General features: G+C 44.6%; 1 protein-coding gene across 6 annotated transcripts in view; it reads left to right on the top strand.

The window, feature by feature from the left end:
* The window catches only part of esrrb (estrogen-related receptor beta), a 96,519-nt gene extending 73,565 nt beyond the window's left edge, over positions 1-22,954 (top strand). For 4 of the 6 annotated variants that reach the window (XM_033643149.2, XM_033643146.1, XM_078175030.1 and 1 more), the window contains 5 exons: positions 641-766; positions 6,661-6,771; positions 7,287-7,448; positions 16,239-16,508; positions 19,683-22,954. In XM_033643149.2, the coding sequence (XP_033499040.1) occupies positions 641-766; positions 6,661-6,771; positions 7,287-7,448; positions 16,239-16,508; positions 19,683-19,927 (914 nt within the window). In that variant the 3' untranslated portion in view covers positions 19,928-22,954. The remainder of the gene's footprint in view (positions 1-640; positions 767-6,660; positions 6,772-7,286; positions 7,449-16,238; positions 16,509-19,682) is intronic. The other 2 variants (XM_078175031.1, XM_033643145.2) reach the window with 1 other exon arrangement.
* Positions 22,955-27,591: the final 4,637 nt, after the last annotated feature.

Genomic DNA, 27,591 nt, shown 5'->3' with positions numbered 1-27,591 from the left:
TAAATAGTCAACAATGGCAACAGTGGTAACAACAGGTTTGGGTCTGCTGGAGTATTATGTAAAGTGGTCAGGGGCAGCGTGTCTGGCTCTCTAGCCCGCTATTGAGGCAGTGGCAGGCCCCTCTGAGCGCAGGGGGACATGGCCTGCGCCCAGGGCCCGGAGGGGACACGCACAGAATTAATGAGGCCAATTTAGTGTTGGACCTGGGTGGCGTCTACTGATGGGTCCTGAAGGACTATTGTAGCTTTACCTCCACCCCGCACCCCCACCCTTTACCTCTTACCCCCAGCTTCTCCTCCTGCCATGGCCCTCAGTGCTGGAAGGCTCTGTGCTCGCTGGAGAACACCTGAGCCACCTGCAGAAATGGTTTCTATAGGAATCTATGTGCTTAACAAGTGTGGTTGGCAAAAGATGATTTATTATAGTCCATTTGAGGGTACACACCGGTATTTATTTCATCAGTAGCAGCACCTTAATTACCATTAGGTTCCCTTTAGTGCCTGCTGAAATGCTTCCACCTCATATTCTACTAAAAATGTCAATATTTCCACACACATTTTGTTTTAAATTCAATTTTTTTGGATCTTTATCAACTGATTTGTCGATGGTGACCATGTGCTCTTCTTCTCTTCCTCCTCAGGTAACATAGAATACAGCTGTCCTGCCACAAATGAGTGTGAGATCACAAAACGAAGACGCAAATCATGTCAGGCTTGTCGCTTCATGAAATGCCTCAAAGTGGGGATGCTCAAAGAAGGTAAGAAGAGTAAGAGCATTTTTTATTATTCCTACACCCACAGATAAATATACTGTACGTATTTTTTTTTTTTATTGTTTATGACTTTCATATAACATTTACACATTTAGAGAAACTCCCACTGATCTGATAAGGAAGCAACATTACAGCATTACAGACTCATAGTTGTTTGGTTCAGTCCCACACTGCTTCCTCAATGAGTCAGAGTGAGAGATGCATGCAACTGGCTGGCCTCGACACCGGTTCCCAGCCCCCCTGTCCTCCCCCTACCTACACAGCAGTAAATAAATGTGCAGTTGAGCTGGGGACGGAAATATGCTGAATAGGTTGATCCTGCCGTCTGAGTAATAGAAATGTAACCATATTCCGCCTGGAAAGGCTCAGGCCGGGTCCCTGAGCACACACCGGGCACAGTCTCAGCTCTCCTCGGCATATTGATCCACTAAATGTTTTCCGAACATCTCGGCTCTCTTCCTGTGGATGGTTTTTTAAAGTCACGCCAGCAGGGAATTCAGTGACAATTAAACATGCTTCCGATGGATTTGTCTGGCTGGGTTTCTCCCCCCTCTGCTGCCCTGACTGAGCCCCCTGAGACCCCGAGGCTTGGCTGCTCTTCCGGGGGGGGCACCTATCCATTCTCTCATAGTCTGCTGCATCAGTGGATGCATTCTCACCTGCCTCTCTCTGTCTCCTCCTCACTTGTTGGTTGCTCCAAAAGAGCCAGACAAATGAATAATGAAAGATATATGGCTAGGGGGTGAAGTGGCGGTGTTATATTTATTCAAGCCTCCTCTGGGAGTAGCTCAGGGACTCTGTAAGGAAACGTGTTTTCCTCGAGTGCTGATGAGTGTGGGTCAGGTAGCACTTATGTTGTGCAAAGTATGATTGTCCCTCGTGTTTATACAGTGGTATAAATACTGCCGGGTAGAAGCTCTGATAAATGAATTTCTGCACAAACTTCCTCTTTTAAGTTCTCTGTCAAGCTCTGTGCAGTATATATAGTATATCCCGCCATTATTCCTCCCATTATTCATTGGAGAGCAGGATTTATAGATGCATATATATCCAGTCGCCACCTGAAGCCAGAGTCATAGCCCATATGGATCTCCACACAGTAACAGAATCCCCTGGACTGCATGCAGCCAGATAAAGCCTCAGTGCCAGAAAGACAGAGTAATCGCATTACTATCTGATGAAAAATTTATGCCAATATATCATCTTGGAGAATAAGAGACTACAAAAATATGTAGCTGTGGCTATAAATGAATGACCAGTGTCAGGTCAGAGTAAAAAGAGTGTAAAGCTCAAATATGCAGACTTCGGCTAAGCCCGAGGTTCTAATGCTGCACACTTCTGTGTATTCAGCACATTCCCAGAATAAGAATGACCCTACTCTTTTACACAGCGTCTGTCATCACCACACAGCAGCTATTATCACAGGCTGATTGAAGTCCTGCGCAGATGTTGTCACAGATTCCTCTAAAATAACTGATTTCTGTCACAATAGAAATGATTATTATTAAAATCACACATTTGTCATGATTAATGGAGAAATGAGAGGTGCATTTCTGCCCCGAGGCCCGGCACTTTTAAAGTGTCACCAAGACGAAATGGAAAGAGAGGCACATGGTCCCTGTCCACTGTAAGCTCTATGAAGCCGTCGGCTCAACGCCATGCTCAGGCCCAGGGTGTGGAGATGGCCACCACTCATGTGACTGAGGTTGCCACTTACTTTCATTACTGCAGAAAGGTCACATTGTGTCTCAATGGAAAATCACCTAATTATAACTTTACAGCTCCAACAAAGTACAGTGCTGCCCCCCAATGAAACAGAAGTTTAAATCCATCACTGTCCCTGAAATAATAACATCAGACATCTTCTGAGGAAGTTAAGATATTTTTGTTTATAGTCCCACTAGTAAAATTTATATCCTATCCGTATCTATGGCACAAAAGCTGCAATCATAACATTCATATCTCAAAGTGCAGTAACAGGTATAAGAAGAGTGGTCTTTGAAGATCGGCAGTCTGATTACAGGAGACCGGCGTGAACTCTGTGTTGAGTCGCTGCACTTTCCCTCGACTGTATAAAGGAGGAAGTGATCAATAGAAGAAAACGGATCAGAGCTTAGAGCAAGAGAGAAGACAAGATACTATTGAGAGATTGCATTGACATCATTCAGTGGCGGTTGCTCTTTGCACTGACTTCCTTTCTCCATCGCTCACTAACACACAGATCCCTCCACACATGGTTGCACACATACACCAGTGCAGACATGTATGTTTTATTTCTGTAAAGTTACATATACATATTTTTATCCACACATCTTCAGCATGGAGCAAATACAATAGCTTCTGGCTCCATTGTCCTCACGGTGTAATAGTGCTCTTTGTAACGGTACAAAGTATCTTGTCTTATTGTAGAGTAAGAGTGTGACAGTCGTGAACATTTGCTGAACAAAGGAGCAAAGTGTGTCTCTGCTGATATACAATACACCTCTCATTGTTCGGCAGGCTGGCATGCAAAGGACAACCACATCCCACAATAGCCATGTCATAGCCACATACGCAACATACAGGACATAAACCACACTACGCTCACATGTATAGTGCCTGAAATACTAGACACCTAAATGTCCACATGTGTTGCAGGCTGTCTGTACCAGTAAGGCATATACAGTCTGCATCCACAATACAGTACATTTACAATAGTGTAATTTAGAGCAATGTAAAGTGTAGTTTAAATACCGTTTAGTCGTTTCAATTAGCAGTAGGGGCAGGGATGTGAGCTCACTGGGGATATTGTAGCTAACCTGTAAATGGACTATGTGACGAGGGTGTCAGTATGGCAGCCCCTGGGGTCAGCAGAAGGGGAGGAGGGCAATGCGTGACAATTTTTCCGCTACCCTCGCTCATCACCACTCGTGATTAAAAATGCTGCGACACACTTACAAGCATGCAAAGCTGGCAACAGGAGCCCTTTGAAATAGTGCTGACGGCAGTTTAGCGGGGCGGCTTCCTTGAAAGGCAAGGTTCACTATGCCTTGCCATGTGGCCTTCTGATTTTCCCAGCTAAAATAGGGTCCGCCTAAGCCCCCCTTGGCATTGCCAACCATCCCAGACATCCTGACACTTTCCCCCATGGAGAGACACCCAGAACAGGTGAGAGACTCAAAATAAGGGCCCCTACCACCACGGCCGGCCACACAAAGTGAGTGAAGACAGGCCCTTTTGTAGGAGTGTACTCGGGAGGGGATTATTATTGTTTTTGGAGAGAAAGAAGAGCCCTAGGTCAGCTGGCCCCAGCCCCCACCCCGAGGCCTGCGCTAATCCGTGCACAAATGCCAGCCGCCTTGGCCCAAAGCCCTCTCCCCCTGCACCCTGCTTTGAAGAGATGATACCCGAGCTCACCCGCTGCTACTCTCACTGCACTGTGTAGTGGGCCATAAAACAGTGAGATGACTTTGGATGAGGTAGTACTCAACTCTCTTTACACATTTATAACACTCCTACTGTTTACTTTGGAGGGAGCACAACAGAGTCAGCTTCGGGTGCCACCAAAGGGACATATGAACCTCACAAAGGCGCCCATAAAGTCCCCGCCAATAGCGCCCAACAGCACAAGTGACTGAAACCGTCTAGCTGCTCTTAATCACTCCCTCTTCCTCTCTGCCTGTATCTGGCCCTGTTGGACAGTAAAATGAGACAGGTTAGTGCCAAGCTTTAATTCCTGTCAGCATCTGTTAATTATGGCCAGGACTGTTCTAATTAAAAGAGGCACCCATCTACCTTCATCACTGGCTTTACACTGGCTGACACAGCCACATGACTCAACCGGCAGAGAGGATCATGGAGAGCAGAGGCGCAGCCAACTGGCAGCGGCCGGGCTCATCGGGAGAGCCGGAAGAAACCGTAGAAAGTGGTGACATCACGTTTGACAATGAGAGGAATTTTCCATCCCTACAGTAGTGACGGCACCATCACAGCTGAATCTGAAACTTTTTTAAGCGCTTAAATCCAAGCAGCAAGTGGAGGGTGTTTGAAGAGTATTCTCAAGACGCCTTCACAGAAAAAAAAATCCTTCTTTATATGTTACACATAAAAACGAAATTGTCATGGTGTGTGTGTAAAGCACAGGTAGTTGCCATCAGATGATTCCCTGGTGCTTACTGGGAAGGATGAGGCTCTGTTGGGAATTGGGGGTAATTAGGTTAGTGGGTTGTCAGTGTCAGGAAATTGAAAGACAATCCTAATCAGATTTGTGTTTCTAGGGAATCAAATAATTTATATAAGTAGAAGAAATCTCTATTCTACAGTTACATGATAATACAGTTTACCGGACCCCCCTCCCCATGCGTGGAGTGTGTGGGAGAGGGGCCGATGGCCACGTAAGATAAGTGGCGAAAATCAAGAAGATATTTTGCATAAATCCACCGTTGAATTCCTCTTTGTTAAATGAAGGCCACCTTCTATCTTACATCATCTGATTTTCCTTCCTCCCCTCCTCCCATTCACCGAGCGACCTCCAATCACCGTGCATGGGACACATCCAAACTCATCCCCTCCAAGAGCACTTGCTGATGGGCAAATTGTATTAGGCTCATTTGCAGTGGCCACACAATGCCCAGGTTTGACACCGTCCTCCCTGTTATAAAGTGATGAAATCATCAAGGAAGTGCTCTGGCTGCGGGTGTTGTTCGCTCAAAGGACGCGGGCAGCTGACAAATTAACTCCTCCTCCACCGCAAGCATTTCATTGAGCCTTTTCTCCTCCACCCTTTAGTATTAAATTTGTTTGGGGAGCGGGGGGGGTGGGGGGTTACATTATGTATACAACGTAAATTGAAGGGATTCTCTCTCTTGACAGGATTAAGATATCAGGGATATTTAGGCTGCAGTGACACACTGGTCCAAATATGGGGATGCGGGATATAAATGTTTGCATACACTTGCATTTAATAACCAAACACCTGCCCGGTGGTATCAAATAAATAGAACAGCGTAGATGAAATATTTTAACTATGTTGAAAATTAATAGAATAGAAAAGACATCCAAATGGAAACATTCTTATCAAATAATGAGATAATAAATAACTTATGTTATGATGAGGCTGGCTTGACATTTACAGTATCAGTGTGGAACCTGGGCCCCTAGGTGTGGCTGGGGGTGATAAGGCCTCAGTGCTACTCCAGTGAAAGAGGGGTGAAATAAGGGTCTTTTATGGGAAAGCAATACCTAGTTATCTATCTGCGCTATGACAGCGGATGTTTTTGTACAGTATGTGTGGGACTGTGTCTTTGCTCGTAGGCTGGTCAAGTTTCTTTTTGCTGGATATAGCGAAGAACACACACCTGAGCTCGCACACCCGCCCCCACCCTAAACACACGAGCAAAGAAGGCATGTAGCTGGCAGCTAATTAGTATGCAGTCTGCCTCACCCCAAAAGCTAAATAATTAGAGGGCCAGTCTGTGAGATCATTGACCCTGCGTTAAATATTCATATGTTTAGACCTGCTCTGGGCTCAGCTGTGTCACAGTAGACCAGCCAGGCATGGACCACATATGGGAAGGCAGCCTGCCTCTGACACATTCACACACACACACACACGCACACACACTGGGGTGCAAGCTCATCCACGCAAACACACACACTTATGCCACAATGCAGTCCTTTAACATTACTGCTTTTACACATGATCTGATACAGAATATGTTAGGGTGTCATCTCTTATCACAAACCTGCATGTTTGTTCTTGTGTAATAGATGAACACACGCTGACTAAAATATATATTAACTTTTTTGGATTTATTTAAGTTTCATGTTTTTGCTATCCCTAAAAACATCTATTTTGAGCAAAAATACACTCTCTTAATCTCAAATCCCTCTTGTCGTTTCTCACCCAGGGGTTCGTCTGGACCGCGTGCGAGGGGGCCGACAGAAGTATAAGCGGAGGTTGGACACGGAAAACAATCCGTACCTGGGCTTGACGCTCCCCCCTCCCACCAAAAAGCCTCGTGAGTACTGCTCCGTCACTAGCCCACTGTCTCCCTCCTCCGAGGCCCCTCCTCTGCCAGGCCAGCATGCAGGTAAAACTGAGGCAAGGTTTCAGGCCAGCCTCATGTTCGTCCTGTCTCTGCCATGTTTGGGCAGTTGAGAGCTCATTGGTCAGAAAAAAAATAGGCCAGGTATTGTTCCGGTCAGAGCTGAATTATAAGTCCACGAGCAGATGACCGATATTAAACAGTGTGCTCGAGGACACTAGTGTCTCGCATTTTCCACACATACGTTTTTCCACTTGCATGCATTCTGTAGGGATAAGAGCTTTCAGTGCCTTTCACTCCATCCATTAGTTTGCATAATGATCCAGAGAAAGAAGATGTGAAAGTGAGACCACCATTATGTCATGTGTTACAGTTTCCCCAGTGTTTATCGGTGCGGTGCATCTTTGTGCCTCGCTGAGCTTTGCAGTGATCTGACCTCTGACCTTTGCTTTGCTTTGACATCTTCCTCCTTCCTCCTCTATCCTCAGTCACAAAGATAGTGTCTCACCTGTTGGTAGCCGAGCCAGAGAAGATCTATGCCATGCCTGACCCCACCATGCCGGAGAGCGACATAAAGGCTCTGACCACGCTGTGCGACCTGGCTGACCGCGAGCTGGTGGTCATCATCGGCTGGGCCAAGCACATCCCAGGTACACAACAAATGATTTTTGCTTCCTTTTCTGCTGTTTCTAAAATCCCCCACTTTTATTTTTTTCTGCCCCCCCCCCCCCCCCACACACACTTTATGAATAATCATGTGCAGTCACACACATAGATAATTAATGATAGCAGCTCATACAGCCTTGGGGTGTGTGGAGGACGGAGGGCATGCAAAATGGACATAGCTGTGCAAGACACAAATCAGTAGAGTGCATCTAAAACCCCTGCATTGAGTGCAGAGGGGGACACAGACCCAGTGCCAAATGTATGTTGTAATCACCAGGGAGATTTAGAACAAAGTTGGGGACCTGCCCAACCAAACAAGACATCATATCACTCACACACATGCACACGGGAACACACACAAGCACACACACATTGAATTATTGATGGGCATAATCATGTTTCTTCCTCGCCCCATAGACGTTCTGATAGACGAGGTGTTAGGTTATAAGAGGCTGTTGAATTAAGGATACAGCGCCTCACGTCAGCAGAGATTTTGCTTCCTTCAAGAGTTTTCCTCTGATTTTGACAGAGAACACATTGTTTAGCCGCTGGTTTTTTTTTCTGCAACCGAGGCAGATTCTCCTTGATCTTGAGCTTGACCCCCATAACTCTATAACATTACGGTGCTGTAGGCATGGAGGGGTAACAAACTAAATGAATGTGTCCCTCAGCGGCACCTCCATAACCTCTTCTTCTCATCAGCATAACTTGGACAGGGACAGAGCTGTCAGCATGCGGGAAATGTGCGACACCACTACAGCACTGATGCACACACACATACACTGTCTGCCTCTCTCACACACACACATGCACACATACATACAAGTGTGTGCATGCTTTGGGATTGCATTAGTTAACTCAGAAGATAAATTTCAATCCCAATTCCTATATTAGGAAGGTTCATTAATTTTCAGTAAAGTAAAGTGGACTCCAGCTGACCTCAAGCAGGTGCATTTTGTACTGAAAAGGTATTAGAGTACTTCTCAGAAGGAGGGGTATTAATCAGGTACAGATCTGATAGTAAGGAGATTAGAGATGGATATGCTCCCAGCCCATGGCCTCAGCCCCGGCCCCTTACGCGTCTAAACTGTTTGGATCACTCCCCACGGGCCCTGCATGGTCAGCACACTGAGAGTTTAACAAGGAGCTTAGTCAGGACCGGATCACAACTGACCCGATAACACACTCTCATCGTTGTGACCCAAAAATTACACTGGCGTCGCAGACGGGCACAAAAAACGACATTCCTGTGCTGGCTGCTGAGTATAGGCTGTGTGAACATGGCACTCACTACAACACACATACTGTGCATATAGAAAGGAGTGTGTCATCTTTTTATGTTTTACTGTGGCAAAAAATCCAGAATATTTGACAGGTCATCTGAGGCCACTGTGTAACCTGAAGCCTTGAAGCAGCCACCACACTCATGTGTATTGTTTATGACTTGTGTTTTTTCCTCCATGAACAATACTTTAACACACAATTAAATGTACAGTCAGTGTTAGAGGCATTAACTTGTACCCTGAAGTGCGACATCATATTATTATGTGTACACTCTATCTCGGATTTTGTGTGTCATAGTGTTGAAGCTCTGTTAATCAGATTATACTAACACGTATTGTACACTGGATAGATTCATAATGTTAATGGGATTTGCTGCGCAGATTGTTGCAGAGGACTTGTCATTCCAACTGCGTCGATTATGATTTAACCCAAAACCTGACGCAGTAAGCCCGGGTGTCTGTTCCAGCCGTGAGCGAGTACCTGGAACTGCGCTAAACAATGTGCAGCACCCACGAGATGAAAGAGTTTAAGTAGATTATTCTGATCTGCTGCTGTATGAATACACACAGTCACACTTGTGCTTTTGTTTAATATTTGATCATTTTTTAAATTCCTATCATTAAATCATACATATTCTTCTTGGATAAAAAAGACTTCCACTTCAGCTGAGTGCTTGGTCTGTGTCCGTCCCTTTGGTGGTGTCTGTATTAGGACAGTGGGTGTCCTCTGGCCATGAAATGGCTGCATAATTGAGTTGTACATGGCTGAACCTGATCAGAGACGGTTCACTGGTTGAGCGAGACTCCATGCACTAACACTCCATGCAACAACGGTACCCCTGGGCAGCCTACCATGTTTGCTTCCTACCATATTTCTCCCTCCATCCGCTCCGGGACAAGAAAGGAACAGGGGAAAAAAAACTGCTGATTGCATTCTGATAGATTTTTGCAGCCTTAGGCAATGGAATTAAAAAGATTAACAGTTCATTATGAAGTAGACCACATTGATTAGGCCATTGACAGATGGGCCAATAACCAAAGTCCAAATGTAACAATTTAAATGTCGTGAAAATTGGCACTTACCTTCTCCCGATTGATTTTTAATTTCCCCTATTCTCAGCTAACATTTGAAAATGCGTTTCAAAAGTGGCATAATGTGGAGTAGAGTGGCCCTATTGAGTTTTAATTGGAGGGCGATTGGAGGATATCAAAGCTCTGTCATTAATGCAGATGGTATCTTTGCCTTACAGGGTCCAATGTCAACTTTGTCATCACGGCTCTATTTAGCATAGCATGAAAGGTCAGTTTCCATACATGAAGTACTTTTCAGGTTTCTAAGATTTCAGACGAAATAAAAACGCAATTAATCAGATCAGGTGTTATCTTGGTTTAATGAGGTGATATTGAAGGCTGGTGTCACATATCAAGAGCCTTTTCACAGGTTTGCCATCGCCAGACCGCAGCCTTGCCCTCATTCTGAATCTGCCTTTGATTAATTGATAATCACTGCGGAGCTTTTGGACACTTGTGTCACTGCTCCAAATAGCACCATGAAGCAGAGTCTAACACGGCTGTTGCCTGAGGGGGGTAGGGTCATTAGGAGCAGTGTTAGGGGGATGCTGACAGATGGCTTGTTGCTCCTAAGGTGCTAACAACCTTTGACACACATAGCAGTCCACTGTCCACCCCTCTGGCCCCCTTCCATCCCATAAAGCTGCATTTCACTCCATCCCGGAGGTTTAGGGATGTATACTACTGACAGCTTCAGTACACCAGAACCTGTTTACCACCTTGACATTGCTGTCTTCTTCACGAGTGGCAGGACACCAATGTGACCTTGTGGCCTTGTGCCACCCCACATTGCTTCCCACCCGTGGTGGGAATGTCATGTGTTTATATGTAAAAACTGCCATGCATGCTGCTTATACAAGAGGCACTCGTTGTTTGGTGTTTGCCCGCTCACATCTTTCCAGGCCTGAGTGTTTTCAGCTGGGAATTCTTGGAAGGCTAAAGGGCCAAGCAAACATTGACTCTCTGCTGCTGCTGCTGCTTTGCTGCTAAACAATAAAACATATTTTTGCTCTGGCGTGTCACCCTGAGAATGTAGAATGTAAAAAAAAAAAAACGTATTAATGTCTCAAATTATTTTTTTTAAATGTTACTTTTAAAAAAATGAACAGCCTTCTCATGTGTCGTTGCATTTTTCGGTATTAAATTCAGACCAGATTAATCTAATGAAACAGTCTTGTTGGCATTGTTCGATTCATTACTGGTGTTTTGGGAATATTCATCATCTGTGCTTTATTGGATTCCAGCTCATCAGCTCCGCGTTTGACAGACAACCGCCTGGCGGGTTAGTTGTTAGCAATGGAGGCAGCGATGTTAAAAAAGAGATCGCGCCTCTTGTATGTTGTCGTGTTTGTGTCAGCTCAACCCTCCACCATAATCACCCACCCATCAGCCCACCCTCCTCCAGCCCCCTCCGGGCTCCTGTTTTCTCTTTGCCATTAAATTGTGAAATCTACTTACTGTGTTGCCAGCCTGATCCCACTCAAGCTGCGTAATCTCCTTGTAATAGTGTGTGAATACTGCCCGGCAATAAATCAGCACCTCATCAGTGCACTTTATTAAATATAGACACCAACAGACAGCTCTTAGTATATTCAATTTACCCTCTGACGTAGGCTTCAACACAGGAGATAAAGATAGATTGAGCAATCAGGTGGATGCTGAGGCCTGAACCCAGGCAGGAGAGCGGGAGGAAGGCGGAAAAGCTGCAGGGAGATTGAGATGGGGGCGTATTGGAGGCAGACAGGCAGTCAGGAGTATGCAGGGCCAGGAAAGGGACATCTGCCAGGCAGGGTGGGGGAGGGCTTTGTTTAGTTACTGTGACACATGAGCAGGTACATCCAGCATCACAATTATGTGTGTGCACTGATCATATTGTCACCAAGTTCAATCTGTGAATCTGAAATTGTCGCGTCCTGTGTAAAATTTTATATAAAATGCTTTGAAGGAAATCTCATATGCTGATGTGCCTTTAAGTGATCGTCAGCAGAGCGCCATCCCTCATTAAGCAATGTTGCTTGATGGCAGAGGAGATAAATTATGTGTAATTATGGCAGTGATTAAAGCCTGATTCGTCCTGGTCTTTGGGGCTTAACAGAGATATGTAACGTCAGTATTGGGCAGTGGGACCCTGGGGAGGGCTAAAGATTTCTTGGTTAGGGTCAGGAGGTCATAGGGTGCAGATTAAAACAAGGGGATTACTGTATTTAACGTTCTCGAACCTCATAATGTTCACAGGCTACTGGTCAAATCACCCATTCCCCAGCTACTTACAATGAGATAATGGGCTGGTTATCGCGTTGAAAGAAGGCTGATAGCGGACTTTCCTGAAAGTCAGCGCCAGAGCTGGGAAAAAAAAAAAAAACAAGATTAATTTTCAGTCATCACCCTCTTTTTCACCGAGTCAATTTAGTTTGTATTGACATGATTTTGTCCAATATAAGAACAGCCTTTGTGTCATCAAATCAGCGTCCAGGGAGAGCACACAGCAAACTGAGCTGCTTGTGTTGTACATGTGGCTGGACTTCAGGTCAAATTATTTATGTCAAGCGCAGCAATTTATTACCAAGCTGCTATTGATTGGGTCCTCCTGATGCTGTCATGTAAATTCAAGAAGAATCATGGTCGGCAGCTGCACACAAACAAGCCTGCACACACACACACACACACACACACACACACACAGCATTATAAAGCTGCTAAAAATTGCCCTTCATTCCTGTATTGGTTATACATCTTGCACCATGGTGTGTGTCACTCTGCCAGATCAGAGAAATCTATATGAATCAGAGGTGCATACATTTTCACCTTGTCCTCCTTTTTTTAAACTGCCATCTAAAATAAAAAAAGCTTTGATATAAAATAAGCTTATAGCAGCATGATCATTCAGCTCAGTTTGAGGTTAGGGAAAAAAAAGACGTGCTGAACCTCTGGGGTCCTGTTAGGGGCAGTTTTACTCCAACTGGAGCCCGGAGAGCACTTGACTTGGCTGAGGTGAGATTGCCGCTGGGCAGAAGTCTTCAGGGCCTGCTTGTCCTTCTGATAGCTCGCCATGATAGATCAGCTGCTGTCCAGCCAGAATTACTCTCTTTCCTCTCTCTATCTCCCTCTTCCTTTTTCCCCTCATGCTGCGGTCGCCTTTTCGCTGCCTGCTGCTGCTCCCTTTCTCTCTTCCTTATCTCCCTCCTCTCTGGCCCATATCTTTTCCTCTTTTATCCTCCATTTCTCTCCCTCTCTCTCTCTCCCTCTTGCCATTTTTTTCCCTTCCCTTTCTCTCCCTCCCTCTGTCTGCTCTGTTGTCTGATTGAGGGTGAGTTACGAGGGGGCTGCAGCTGGAGGGGGCCACCGTGCCTCGTAATTACATCTCTTTTTATTACCCGCGCTAATGGCCCTCGGGGAGAGGGAAACAATAATAAATTAATAGAATATGAACTCCAGCTCAACAGAAATCTCCAGCATTTCATTTTGGACCGTCCTGCGCTCTGGCAGATGAAACGGTGCTCTGATTAATCTCTGCGAGGGGTTTGAAGCAGCCGTCTGTGGGTTTGGGCTGCCCCCTCCTGCCCGCAGCCGAGTGCTTTTGGGGAGATAAAGGGAGAGGTGATGGTTTTGGCTTCTGTTGTTGGTCTTTAGTGGTCTTGTTTTCACCCTTTGAGCTATGGATGATGGTGTGCTGATGCAGTTAGCGGTCAGTCGGGCTGCTCTGTAGTGTCGTCTCTCTGTCACCTGTATTTATTTTTGTCCTTTTTGTAGATTGATCTGAATTTCAGTCATACCCAGGCAGGATAAAATATGTCACATCTGGTCATTTTGAAAGTGAAAATCCCTTTGAGGCATCTGATCGCTATATGAGCAGGGTGCTTAAGTCAAAGCGAACAAAGACAAACGCTGCATTGTTATTATCTCTGTATATCTGCCACAAAGACTCCCAGACAGAAATGTGCCGGTGCACTCAGCAGTGGAGTGGAAAAGGCCCTTCAAGCGCGCAGACAGGCCTCTCTGATTTGGTCAATATTGTGTCATGTTTGGTCAAACCCTGCCAAGGCAGTGGGCTGGAAATGAAGATGTAAATATTGATATTTCATTAGAGGAAATCACCCACTCCGACGGCACTTAACCGGGCCACCTTCAGAGTGCGGCGGCCGGAGCGCCGTGTGACCTGCGGAGTCGGGAAGTCACTTCATTACTCGATTAAATTGAGTGGAAAAAGGCGAGGCAACGACACGAGATCCCATTTGGAGCGATAATTTAGGCCCTGAAGAGAGGGGATGGTGCAGGGGAAAAACACCACCTCTCCATCTCACAACACTGTATTAAATTCAAGGACTTTTAGCATCAAAGGTAATTGTAGGCTGCTGGGCTGCATGTGTGCATATGGCTGAGAGGTGTCGGCTGTATCAGAACAACTCTAAAGCCTCTCCAACAAACCCTGAACAAGGCCTTCACACGGGCTGTCACATTGGGAGCAGCGCTTTAGTTCCGCTTCACTCCTCCTTGGCATTAAAAGGCTAGACAAAGCCTTGCCTGTGATTGTGATGCCAACCTGATGCGGCAATCAAGACCACGTCCACGCTTGCATGACAATTTCCCTCCGGCCAGTCCACAGTCTGTACAACTTAATGGCCACGTATGCAGACAAGGAAATAACACAACAAAAGATTTTAAGATGCAGTCTGGATATGTGTAATGGCACAGGCCTTTACAAAATATGGTTTATTGCCTCCACTGATAATAGCCAAGTGTTTTGAGTGCTTTCGGCAGTTTCCTTTGTTGGGTCTAATTTGGGCTCTTCAGACCTCTGACCAGTCCAGCCGGGCACCGGCACCTTTCTGTTAGCACTCTATTCTACTGACTATTGATTCCCCTTCAAAATGTGAAGGCCCTCACATTCTGATCACAATCTGTTAATTAATGTATCCTCCAGCTCTTCCCCTGCAGTGGTCATCACCACGATAAGGGAAATTGAACACTCAGGTACTACTCGCTCTGGCTCTTCTTTTCTCTCTGCCTGTCTCTCTGTCCATCCTCTTTCTTTTTCACTTTCTCTCACACTTCCTCATCATGTCTCTTGTTCTTCTCAACCTGCACGTGTGTATATATGTGTGTGTGTTCATGGCGTCCTGGCAGGAGTAGATAAACATCAGGCTGGTGGCTGCACCCCAGTGAGATCATTTATATTTAAGAGAAAATGTGGGGAATAGGTGCGGTGTGAACACCCTGGTCAATACTGTAATCTATCGCCACTTAATCACGCGGCGGCAGGTCGCGTGGCAACGGCAAACTTGTAAAAGCAATCATATTAATCAGGGGCGGAGCTGAAGAGCCTAATATGCTGTCAGAATGGGGCGCCTGCAGGCACGCTGTGCAGGAGGAGGGGAGGTGGGAGATGGAGGGGAAAGAGTGGAGGGGGTTCATGCAGTTTATTGACAGCTGAAGGGTAGCACGAAGGGAAAAGGGATGAGATGGCTATCTGGTTATCTGCTCCTCACTCTCTCTTCCTCTCTCTTTTTACCTTTACCCATTTTAATTTGTTTGAGTTTCTCACAGCTCATCTTTCAGGGATCTATCAGTTTGTTTTATTTAATGTTCTATTCTGAGCATATGTAGAGGTGTTGAAGGGAGAATGACAGCGGTTTGATGCGCCCGAGCCAATTTCAGCTCATCCAGCTGCTGTTGGAGAATGAGGCCCCGGGTTTAAGCGGGTCTTCAGGCTGGGCTTGAACCACGTGACCCCTGTGCTGTGTGTGTGTCTGTGCGTTCTTTTATGTGTATGGATTTATGTGCATACGTATAAGTGTCATGATCCGCATGTGCACACGCGTTTTGTTTCCCTGGTTGACACACGTTTGTGTATCTGTGTGTGCTGCCGCATCCCCTGATCACATCCTGTCGCAACACGGTGCATGTCATGTCCTCAACCTCTCCAATGCGAATGTGTCTCGGTGCTAATCCCCCCTCACACCAACAGAGGTGTGACAGGATACAAGGGGTAACCACATGGCTTTGTGTATCCCGGACCTTTGCACCGATTTACTGTCCTCACTTACAGTAAAGCCCACTCAAGTGCTCTGACACTGGCTTCAAAGAGGACCTTCCACTGTGCATTTAAAATTAAACACCGCTCGCTAACATGTGCCTCGGCATGTACTCCAGGCTACCAGGGCTTGACAAGTCGTGTTTGGTTTACTGATCAAGTCAAAGTGCCATCTGTCCTTTTACTTAGTAGAACTTTACGATGAAAGAAGACTTCTGTCTGAATCATGGTGGAGGCACAGTTATGTACGTTTGAACAGAAATGCATAAACACACACACACACACACACACACACACACACACACACACACACACACACACACACACAGACTCTGCGCCATTTTATATCCTCCTATCCTCACACAGTTTCCCCTTCTCTGTCCCTCCAGGCTTCTCCTCTCTCTCTCTGGGAGACCAGATGAGTTTACTGCAGAGTGCCTGGATGGAGATCCTCATCCTCAGCATCGTGTTCCGCTCGCTGCCATACGAGGACGAGCTGGTGTACGCCGAGGACTACATTATGGACGAGGAGCACTCACGGCTGACAGGCCTGCTCGACCTCTACGTCTCCATCCTGCAGCTGGTCCGCAAATACAAGAAGCTCAAAGTGGAGAAGGAGGAGTTTGTCACCCTCAAGGCCATCGCTCTCGCCAACTCAGGTGGGGTGTCTTCAGCACACTGGCGCATCGTAAATAGCATTCAGTTGTCGTGACTTTGCACTGATGCGAATTTTACATGCATTTTAATGGAAACTACGGTATGTTTTCCATTGGTATCAGAAGAATTTGAGAATAACTTCAATACAAAAAAAAATAAAAATCACTTTCATTGTTATTTTTAAGTATTTGATATCATAGTATTTCATAATAATCACATTACAATTGTGCTAATAATATTAAAGCAACAGAAATATCACTTTTACCATAATTTATCTGTCCTCTTGTTAATCAAATATGTTAAAAATTTCTTGAAATATTTATAATACTATTTAGAATTTAGAGTTACTTTCAGAGGAACAAATATGTCCCAAAGCAGTCATTGGTTTGCTAAATTTTACCCCTATTCTTTCATTCAACAATGTAATTGGATTTTGTTTTAAAAACATCTTGATATTACCACTCAATTTTTCTTTTTAATGTTGTAAAAGCATTATTGCATTAGGTGAAATATATATATTAACAAACTGCTTTTTTTGCAATAAAAACACAAAAATAAAATTCACTTTTTAACGAATAAGTGAAAACTTTAGCTTTCCCTATCAACTGACATAACAGATTAATATGCACACAATATATGAAGAATACACTACAGTTGTGCTTTAAAAAAAAAAAATCTTCACATGGAAATAACAGTGTTATACTCACTTAGAATATTTCACGTTTTCCTGACTGGACCTCTGAGTAATGCACACTAGCCAGTGTAATATCCAGAAACAGTGAGGTATTGTTTGACACAGTTTCAGAAATGACATTTCTTAGTTTTTCAGGAGTTTCTCGGTGTAACCTTTAGTTTGGAGCGTGAGATGGAGAGATGGAGGGAAGATAAGGGCAGTGTATGGGGAAAGAGGGATGGAGGGACTGAGCTTTTTTAATTGAACACCTTCCATGTTGTGGTATTTCTCTCCAGCACTCCCTTCTCCCCTCCCTTTCTCTATCTCCATAACAGTAGCTGCAGGGCACAGCAGCCACGGGAGATAAATTTAGCATTTCATTAGGAGCACAGGGGCTGTCAATAAAATGTGTTAAGTCGAATGGAATGAGTATCAGGGAGTGATGGGCCTCGTTTGTTCCAATGCGGAGACGGCACGCCGCTATTGACAGGCTCCTTTTGAGGAGGCAGGACCTGTCCCGCTCTGATCAATGCATGCCTGGGTCACTGGGCCGCTCTCCCTTGTTTTGTCCGGGGCTGAAAAATGAAAATGCTGATGGTGGGCCTTTGCTTTCAGACAACAGAGCTTTGGAAGGGAGGTGGAGTGTGTGTGGGAGAGAGGAGAGATGGGGGTCGAGGAGAGAAGAGGAGGAGGAGGAGGAGGAGGAGGGTGTCCGGAATGTTAGAACAAGGTCTCTGGGAGATCGCTCTCCCGGGAGCCCCTCTGTCTGACAGCTGTGAAAATTCATAGCGATTGATTTTGTAATTAGCAGTTTATCAATCGGATCGACGTGGGCTCACTGATGGATTGCAAGGAAATTGTTTCTTCAAAGTTGTTTTTTTTAAGTCTACCCCTCCTCCAAGGACTACAAGCTGCATGCTTGCTGTCTCCTGCCCTCTTTTCCTGCCCATCTGTTGAGATGTCTCCATCTCTCTTTTTATTTTCTCCTCCTTTTTATCCCCTCCCTGCAAAACATTCAATTATAGCAGGTTCAGATCAGGTTTATTGCCAAAACGTGTTTGCGAGTGTGAAAAATAGAAGAAAATACGAGTTTGATTTGTACAAAAAAAAAAAAGAATGCAGCTTGTTAGGTTGTGAATCCAGCCTCTGTGAAAAGAACAAGAGATAATTATGTCACACCACATCCTCATCTGTGATTCTTTTTTTCTTTTTTGCCTTTTGTTCTTCCACCCCCCCTCACCGCCCTCCCCTCCCACATTCACTTTACAAAACGACCTACTTCATTTTACCACTGTGGATTTGAAAACCGTCAGGGTGAGAAATGTCTCAAGGTCTTGGGAATACAGTTGTTCCAGTCAATGAATTTGGGGCGAAGTCTGAAATCTGTTTTGCCTTTTATTGTCCCGTGTGGTAAAATATGCACCGCCAAGGTGAGACAAGTCAGGCAGCCAATGACGTGCCGCCACCGGAGTGCCAGACACCGGTTAACCAGTGAGAGAAACCGCGACCCGGGACTGTCCCTGAGAGAGGCTGGGAGGTAGAAACAGGGGCAGGAAAAGGCGAGAATGAGAGGGGAGTGCTGTAACATGATGTACAGTAGGATCAGTAAAAAATGGTGGCAGTGTAGCGAAACGTTATAGGAGCAAAGAACACCGGAGAGAAGCCAGACTGAAATTGTAGACTGCTCTAAAACTGGCCAGGAGGTGGGAGAGATCTGGGCTGACTGAAGCTGAGAGAGTCAGATTTTATTTAGCACAACATAAAAAGAAAGACTTTTTTTAAATAACACAAAACATTTACAGGGAAATATCTATTTGCTGGTTTTAACTGCTATATTTAGAGAGCTGGTTTTGCTGCAGCATCTTGCTGTAAATTGAACCTCTTAGTGTTTGTTTTCCCTCCACTCTGATGGTCAGAAACTCCTTTGAGGGAGAAGGAAGGAAATTAATTGAAAGGAAGTGTTGCATTCATCTCAGGCTTGTTTATGGCGTCCAATTCTCTAATGGAGCCCCTTTCTTTTCCTTGTTTTTTTGTTCGTAAACAATCTGTCCTTTGGAACAGTGAGGTGTTTAATGTGTACTTGCTCAGAAGAGATTGGGTGCTATTCATGCCATTGTTACCGCAGGATAACATTGATTTTCAGTCTCGCTGGTCAAGGGCCATATGAATATCCCTCCTAGTCCACCAAAGACTAAATAAATAAATAAATAAATAAATGAAATAAAGCAGATGTTGTTTTTTCCTTTTTATGATCTATTCTTTATCTTGTCAGGGCGTGAGTTATACTGATAATGTGCTCCCCTACCTTACTGCTACAGACAGAGCAGTAAAGATCAATCATGAGATTTAATTTAGTTTTAGAAAAATCCATTTCCCATCACTCCTGTTATATTACCAGTGTCTCAAAGTGCAAACTACATTTCTTACAAGTTACTTTTCTCCTCTTGTCAAATTTGAAAATCCATCAATCCTCACGCTGCTTCCTCTGCTCTCGTCCCATCAGACTCCATGCACATAGAGGACATGGAGGCGGTCCAGAAGCTTCAGGACGCTCTCCACGAGGCCCTGCAGGACTACGAGAGCAGCCAGCACCAGGAGGACCCGCGGCGGGCGGGCAAGCTGCTCATGACCCTGCCTCTGCTTCGGCAGACGGCCACCAAGGCTGTGCAGCACTTTTACAGCATCAAAGTGCAGGGAAAGGTGCCCATGCACAAACTCTTCCTAGAGATGCTGGAGGCCAAGGTCTGATCGGAGGGCGGCAGACTGGCCAAGGCGACGGCAAAGGTGGAGGGCTGCATTAGCGATACAGAAAGTGACTTGAACCAAGGCTGAGGGTACTCAGGAGAAGGAGACCCCCACTGACTGTGCTAGGCAGGAGAGAGACTGACCTCTCTCACTCCTCCTCCTGGAACCCTGGGACACTAAAGAAAAAAATGCAAAACTTGGTTATTAGTATAAATATAAAAATGATGCAGATTAATTTAAAATATATAAGAAATACTATGTACAGTAATAATTTTTTTGGTTTTTGTTAATTGTCAGTGGTCATGCTGTATATGAAGACGGACCCCTCAGCATCTTCAGAATAAGTAGTTGCCAGTTCTTGATAACAAGATAAAGAGGTTTTTTTTTTTTCAGAGAACTAAAAGTTCCTTAAATTTGTTCTGAAGGCAGCCGAGGTGTCAACAACCATAAACAGACTCACTTGTCTTGCATTTGTGTTTTCTTTTTTTTTTTTACCTGGACTTGACCAGGACATGTATATATTTATTAATGGAAGACTGAGTGTACAGTTCAAAGTCTGGTGAACTTGGTGGCCATTTTCTCGTTCTCCTCCTGGGAAAAAAAAAGAACTAAAATTGTTACCTAAATGTGAACTCTTATCAGTTTAAATGTCCTTGGATATACCTCTCCAGAGCAGTAAGCCGTGTGATCTTTGTGGATCCGTCTCAGACTGGAAGACTGGCTGGTCCCATGTTTAACCAAACTAGCATAGACAGGTACAAGTAGTCAGTCGTCTTACTCTGTAGTAACTCAGCAATAAAGGGAGCTGTGGGGAAGCCGGGCTTAACCTCCTATCGTTCATGTGCTTTTCAATGCTGCTGTTGCTAGAAGACCATGCCTGTGTATCTCAGTCCCACCAGCGGGACACACCACTCTCGTCTCTCCTTTCCTCGTAGTGGTTTGTGTCTGTGCTGCTCATGTAACCCATTGAACCCCAAATTTGGTCATTGTTTAAGCCCGTGGAAATTGCCACTTGGCATGCAAATAGATGACCTGATTCGGGCTAGGTGAAAGATGATCAGCGTGTTTGGTGTGGCAGTATCAAAGGATTTATGCCGAGTGGCAGAAGTCCAGGAGATTCCTTGTTCAAACAATCAGAGGCCCATATGTCAACCACTCTATTTCGGGCCCCTTTAAGCCTGTGGCAGAGTCATCCCACACACAGGGAGCAAGGTGCCCAGCATCTGCTCTCACCATTTTAGACACCTCTCGTCTTTTAATAGCCGTGCCTGCATTTATAGAGCTTCAACCAAACAGAGGTAAATGGCAGGTGCAGAGCGGGAGTGGCGGCACTTCACACTGGGTTTATTTTTAACCCAGCAGGAGGTTGTTGTCTGCGCGGCCTCCCTCCAGGAGTACAGTAGACACGTGGAACACTTCTTCTTGACCTCATGTTGACACAGTGGCCAGTGCAGAGTAACACCCTTGCCACCGGCCAGGAGGCAGGCAGGCGTCTGCAAGGAGACCTCGGGATGCCCACGCGTGCACATGTGAATAGCTATGCAAGAAACAAAGTGTCACCATGCTCCTAAGGGTAACAGCAGCCCAACAGCGTGTCAGTACAAGGTGTGATCCGTGGTGGGAGAGAGAGGCCTTGAGTTCCCTTCTCCCTGTGTTTAACTCCATGTCCATTAACGCTGGGTGTGAGTAATACTGTAGTCCAGTCCAGCCGAGCCATGCCGCTCCTCTCCATGTGAGAGAGAACGTGTTGGAGGTGAATGCTTATACTACTGAAGGATTTTATGTGATGTGATAAATTGTGGCGCTGTCACAATAATATGATACTGTGATCAAAGGAATCCCTGACATTGCAGTAGGGTAGAGTTGCCGCCATGCTTGCGATATCAGTGGCTAGCACTGATCCAGCGGCCGGCATGCCTTTTATACAGCAGCGTGATTGGTCACGTGATGGAGGACAACTACCCCACTCCAGCACCCAATCACCCCAACTTGAACTAGCCGCTGTCCAATAAACAAGCTCCACTCTAGAGGGTGACAATATAACTTGAGTTATTTAACTGTTGTGCAATGCAACAGGGACCAATTCTGACTGGAACCATGCTAAACAAAGCATGCTTTTACTTAGATTTGGGAGAATTTGTATGCTACTGAGTGACATATTCTAAATCCCTCTAATCAGAAACATGTATCCTGTATAGCAGAAGAACTATATTTGATTTGCTCCACTGATAAAAGACTTTTGTTTCAATAAAAGTGCAGTATAAATGAAAACTTTTGCATAAAATCTTTACAACTAGAATTTTGTAGTGGCCCAAGATGATCAGCCATAAGAATCATAATAACGGGAGTCCTCTCATCTCCCTGTTTTTCTTTTTACCTTGCAATATGGCACTGTGTTAAGTAAAAGAAAACATGTCTTACGTTACAAGCTGTGTCTAAGTGTGTAAATATATCAGCGTCAATACAGTAGGTTGCCGAAATACCATTGAAAATAAAGTATGCAGCGCCCTGCTGACTACTACCTCATTATCATATTGTCAATATTTCTCTGATTCAACGCGTTCTGCTCTTTATCATCCTCACATCTGTGACAAACTGAGCCATCCATGTTTTTATCAAGAACCGTTTCTCTCCCTCAGTGCTCCTGCCAAAATATTTGTAATTGTAGTTACTGATCTTCTCTTCCCGCTCATTCTTCATAGATCTGTTGTAAAGGTAAAGCATGCTTCACGTTGACCACATGACTTGGCCATCAGTGGGTGTGACCCCCATTTTGGTTACTAAGCGGGTATGTGTTTTTATGAACATCAGTGTGTCAGAATTGGTCCCTTGATGATAAATTGCAGACAGAGGCAGGTTACTGATTTCCTGCTTCTGTGCTATGAGTATTTATGGTGTGAAATATATCATTTGGCAATGGTGTACATTGATATCTCTGATCATTGAATCACCAATATCTGTGTAACTTTTACGTTTTGATTTTCAAAAAGGTAAAGGATCAATGAATTAAATACTACCTGAACTCTGTGATTCTTTTGTGCTGGAACTTAAAATCTGTTCTTAAGCAAAGTATTAAGATAAAAAAAAAATTATAAATCATATTCAGTATGTTTAAAGTTACAGCCTTTAAACAAGATGCTAGAGGCTCTGTGAGGCTGCTAACATCAGCATGCTAACACAAAGACAATGCTAACATGTTGACATTTAGTTGGGACATTTACCGTGTTTACTATCTTGTTTTAGCATGTTAGCATGCTAACACTTACTAATCAGCACAAAATACTGCTAAGGCTGATGGGAGCGCCATTCGTGTTCCACATATTTGGTCATCAACCAAAACTAAATTCAGAGGAAACGTCTAAGGTAACAACAAAGTTTTTATAATTCATCCTCAGGGGTTTATGGATGTCTGTAACCTACCAAATTTCCTAGCAATCCATGCAATAGCCATCAAGCCTACTAAACTAAAGACAAAAAAATATTAGCCTCTAGTGGTCTTAGAGGAAAAAGTCAAGGAATTACTAAAGTTATGTGGATATATCATCTGGGAACTGTATATATAGATGGACAACGCATCTCCACTTCCTCCCAAAACCAAACTTATAAAAAAAAACATAAACATTTGAACATACATCAGGATGATAAGAACTACCAAAAATGACAGAGATCATCTTTTGGAAAAAAAAAAAAAAAAAAAAAGGAATTGACATGAACTTTGGTTTTTTAGTTTGGCACATGTACCATGGGCTAATATGAAAAGGGTGGGGTTTTCTACCTTTACTGCAGCCAGCTACTGAGGACAATCAAGATGCTCTGGCTTCACTTTTACGATGCTGTCATGACATCGATCTTTATATACAGTCTATGGTCTGTTCAAAATTTTGCACCAATATATCCAGTAGGCTGGATATTGAAATTCTTTGCATGAGGGGGCTTTTTCCCGCGGTGGTGGTGTGACAAGAAAAGTCAGAGGATTACTGAAGTCAGTAGGATTCATCTCTTGGGCACAATGAATAACTGAACAACATTTCATGCCAATCCATCCAATGGTTTTTGAGATATTTTGGTCTGAACAAAACTGATGGACCAACCATCAGATCAACAGTCAGTCAGTCCCCAAATGACAACATCTGGGGCTGAAAAATGAAGCCATAGTGGAAGTGCCAAGAGCTGCAGTTCCTTTAATAGCCACTTGAGGCTGGCTCCAAAAAACGAGTCAATCCCCATAGACCTCCATGTTAAAATTCCCCCGACTTTACTGCAGAAGTAAACATGATTACGCCCTGGTACAAAAAATGGTTTACACTCTTTAGCTACAGCTTTCTCCGGTCATGGTGACTGTACAGGGGGTAAATTATTATAGAACTTGCCCATTTAACATTTATTAAGGTTTAGGGTTATGCATAATAAAGGGCTTGGCAGCTTTGAGTGACAGGCTGTCTGATCCACCCCTCGCTCCTTCACAGCTCCACCCTCTCATCCATATAAACTCACTTTTGGCTCCAAAAATTCAAGATGGTGCCAAACTCCAAGCTTCAGTATGGGAGTCCAAAAACCAATAGGTGATGTCACGGTGGCTACACCCTTTTTTTCCCAATCTATACTCAATGCAGCATGCTTGCGATATCAGTGGCTAGCCATGCTGTTAGCATGGCTAAAAAAAACAATATTTATTCTACTAGTTGTAAAAAGAAGAAAGAAAGAAAGAAAGAAAGAAAGAAAGAAAGAAAGAAAAAGAAAGAAAGAAAAATCACATTTCAAATACCCATTTGCTCTGTTCTGTGTTTACCATCAGTGTAGTGTGTCTACTTAGTCATTCACCCGGTAGAGCAACCCTTACACTAACCCTGCCCTCTGCTCAGTGTATTTACCCATTCTACTGGCCAGTCACACACACACACACACACACACACACACACACACACACACACACACTGAACTGACTGAGAGTTCAGCATTGAGACAGAACAAAGAGCAGACCGAAGCTCCCAGCAGACCACAGATGGGTGGCAGTGCGTGAGTCGAGCCAGTCAGAGATTCACGCAGGCCACCCAACCATCCATCCAGCCATCAACCGCAGCCACTGCAGGGCCAGGAGCTGTTGAAAATGGATCCGTCACAGGAAACAGGCAGACAGACACACTAAGGCTGATGGAGGTGGGGGAAGCGAGGGGCTATAGCTCCATTATTTCAGGAAGCTGATATTCCAGGGAGTTAAAGTATTCCCTTCTCTATATAATTATAAGAGCCAATTTCCCTTTTTGAAATAATGTCTTGCTAACCAATTAATTGTAATAATCCTCTTTGTGGAAACAATGGCATCACAAGACGAGATGACTTGGGGATGAAAGGAATGAAAAAGGAGATCTGGAGGCCCCGCGCAAATAAAATGTGGAGCACGGTTGCCAGGTGCTGTATTTTTAAAAGCAATGTGCTCCTCGTTTCTCATGCAAATCATCCGGTTGGACCAGATATTGCCATCAATAAGTTTCCCACAGATACAGTAGCAAGGCAATCATTTACCTCCATTGACAGGTCAAAACACCTTTCATTAGAGTTACGAGGCATCTCATCAAGATGCGGCCCCGCTCGCAGCTGTATGACTGCTGTGTATTGCTTAAGTGTGTTTCATTATTCCCAAAGCAACGTTGATGATGGTGAGGGAAAGGATTACACGTCAGGGTGAGTGATTGGGTTTGAACAGAGCTGCTGCATACACTTTGTATCAACCCAGGGCTCAAATTACACTTAGGTTGAAAACGGAGCACGCAAATGCCCAGGAGAGCTTGTGGCACAGAAATGAAGAGTGGGCCACCATCTCGCTCTCTCTCTCTCTGTTCCCCTCTCACACACACACATACAGACAGTTTTCATCTCTTTCCTTTGTCAAATTTTCTTTTGACCCCCCACTCCCTCTCCCTTCCCCTTCCCCACACGCTCCTCCTTGTTTTTGAGGCACAACCATCCATTATAGGCATTCTTATTGTTCCACTGATTCTGTTATGTGTATTTATTGCTCCATTTGTGAAATTGGAGGCACCGGCCGACAAGCCTATTACTATTCAATAACAGGAGCTGGGCATTTTCACAACCGTGGGCTATCAATGTCCCAGACAGAAAACGTTACGTCACATCAATTTCAAACAACAGACAGATTGCTATATTGTTGTTGTGTATTATATTGGAGGAGAAATTTCACCCATCTCCACTGAGGAAACTGCCAGCGCCAGCAGTCAACAACACGTCTGATCTTCAACAAAAAGGACAACGTAACCAGCTCTGCAGGAGTAGATCTATTTCCTAATAGATCCTGGTTACTGCTGTCCTGTACCTGTCCCACTAGCAGTATCTGAGCCATGCATCCTCACACCTCTGACCCTGCCCAAGACTCTCGTTGGCTGATCAATAGGCTGTCAAAGTGCCTAGCAGGCACACAGGCTGGGGCCATCTGAGATTTCGCCCTCTCATTGTCCATCTTCACTGTTTTAAGTGCATTTATCAGGTTACACGCCTGCTCTGCTCACCACTTAATGCATGGCTGAGTTGCTGTCCTAAAAAACCTAGTGGCCATCAGCGGACCTTTGTCCCAGTTTGTCAAATTACTCTGGTTACATTTTTTCATCAGACCATCATGCAACCATGCAGTGAAAGGCGAGACTTTCACCATAAGTGCAGTTTAAGCACCCATTTGTTGATCTAATATCAATCTCCAAATAAAAATCTAGAGCAAAAAAAAAAGGAAATTAAATAATCAGGTCTTGTAGTTTCTGGACCAAACTGTGGTTCTGGTCCTTCAGAAGGAATCTGCATGAACAAGCTTCAGTGTTTCAGCTGATAAGAAATTAAAGCGAACCCACGAAATCCCCTGAGAAAAAGTCCCATGAGATACAAAGACAAGCGCACCACTGGGGGGCCGCCGCCGCCACCGCACAGGATGCCTGTTAGGATGAGACCACACTGACCCTCTGGCGCTGCAGAGAAAATACTGCTTTTAGCTAAAATCAGTTGTTCCCCAACACTTGAACATTGTAGGAACACAAAGCGCTGCGAGAGAGTGGGGCAGGTAATAAACTGCACACATACACACTCACACACAAGATAACTGCATGTGAAGGCTTTTCTTCCTTCATTTGAGATTTATTTGCCCAACTGTATCTTTATCTGTGCTGCTCACTGATATGAAGCTGTTGGGGGGGGGAGCAGAAATATTTCCAACTATCTGCTGAATGTATCTCACTCCACCCAAGGAAAACACTGGTGTGGGATGCGGTGGGGGGGCTCTTCTCCCCTACTGTTTTATTGCCTCTGCCATGTATTCATGTGTTCTTATGGGCTTTTCCAATTTAACCACTGGTTTGGAAATAATGAAGGGAGATAAGGAACATTGATAAGCATGGATACGTCCATCAAATGGCGAAAAACTCACACTGGGTGCTGTGTGTGCTCACTTCATAGGCGTTTAACACAATTACCCTGTTATTACTGAGGGTCGGGTCTGTGTTTTGAAACATATTAAGACATTTGCTTCGTCTGAGTGTGCAGCTGTGATTGGTCTGGGCATGTCTGGAACTTGAAACAGGCAAAACAATTGCTTATATTTCTACAGTATATTTGTCATTTCACACCATGAATTTTCTTTTTTTTTTTTTTTTTAAAGTTGCAAAATA

This window comes from Epinephelus lanceolatus, chromosome 15, assembly GCF_041903045.1.
Source record: "Epinephelus lanceolatus isolate andai-2023 chromosome 15, ASM4190304v1, whole genome shotgun sequence".
Taxonomy (NCBI): Eukaryota; Metazoa; Chordata; class Actinopteri; order Perciformes; family Serranidae; genus Epinephelus; species Epinephelus lanceolatus.
This window is presented reverse-complemented; position numbering and strand designations above follow the sequence as displayed.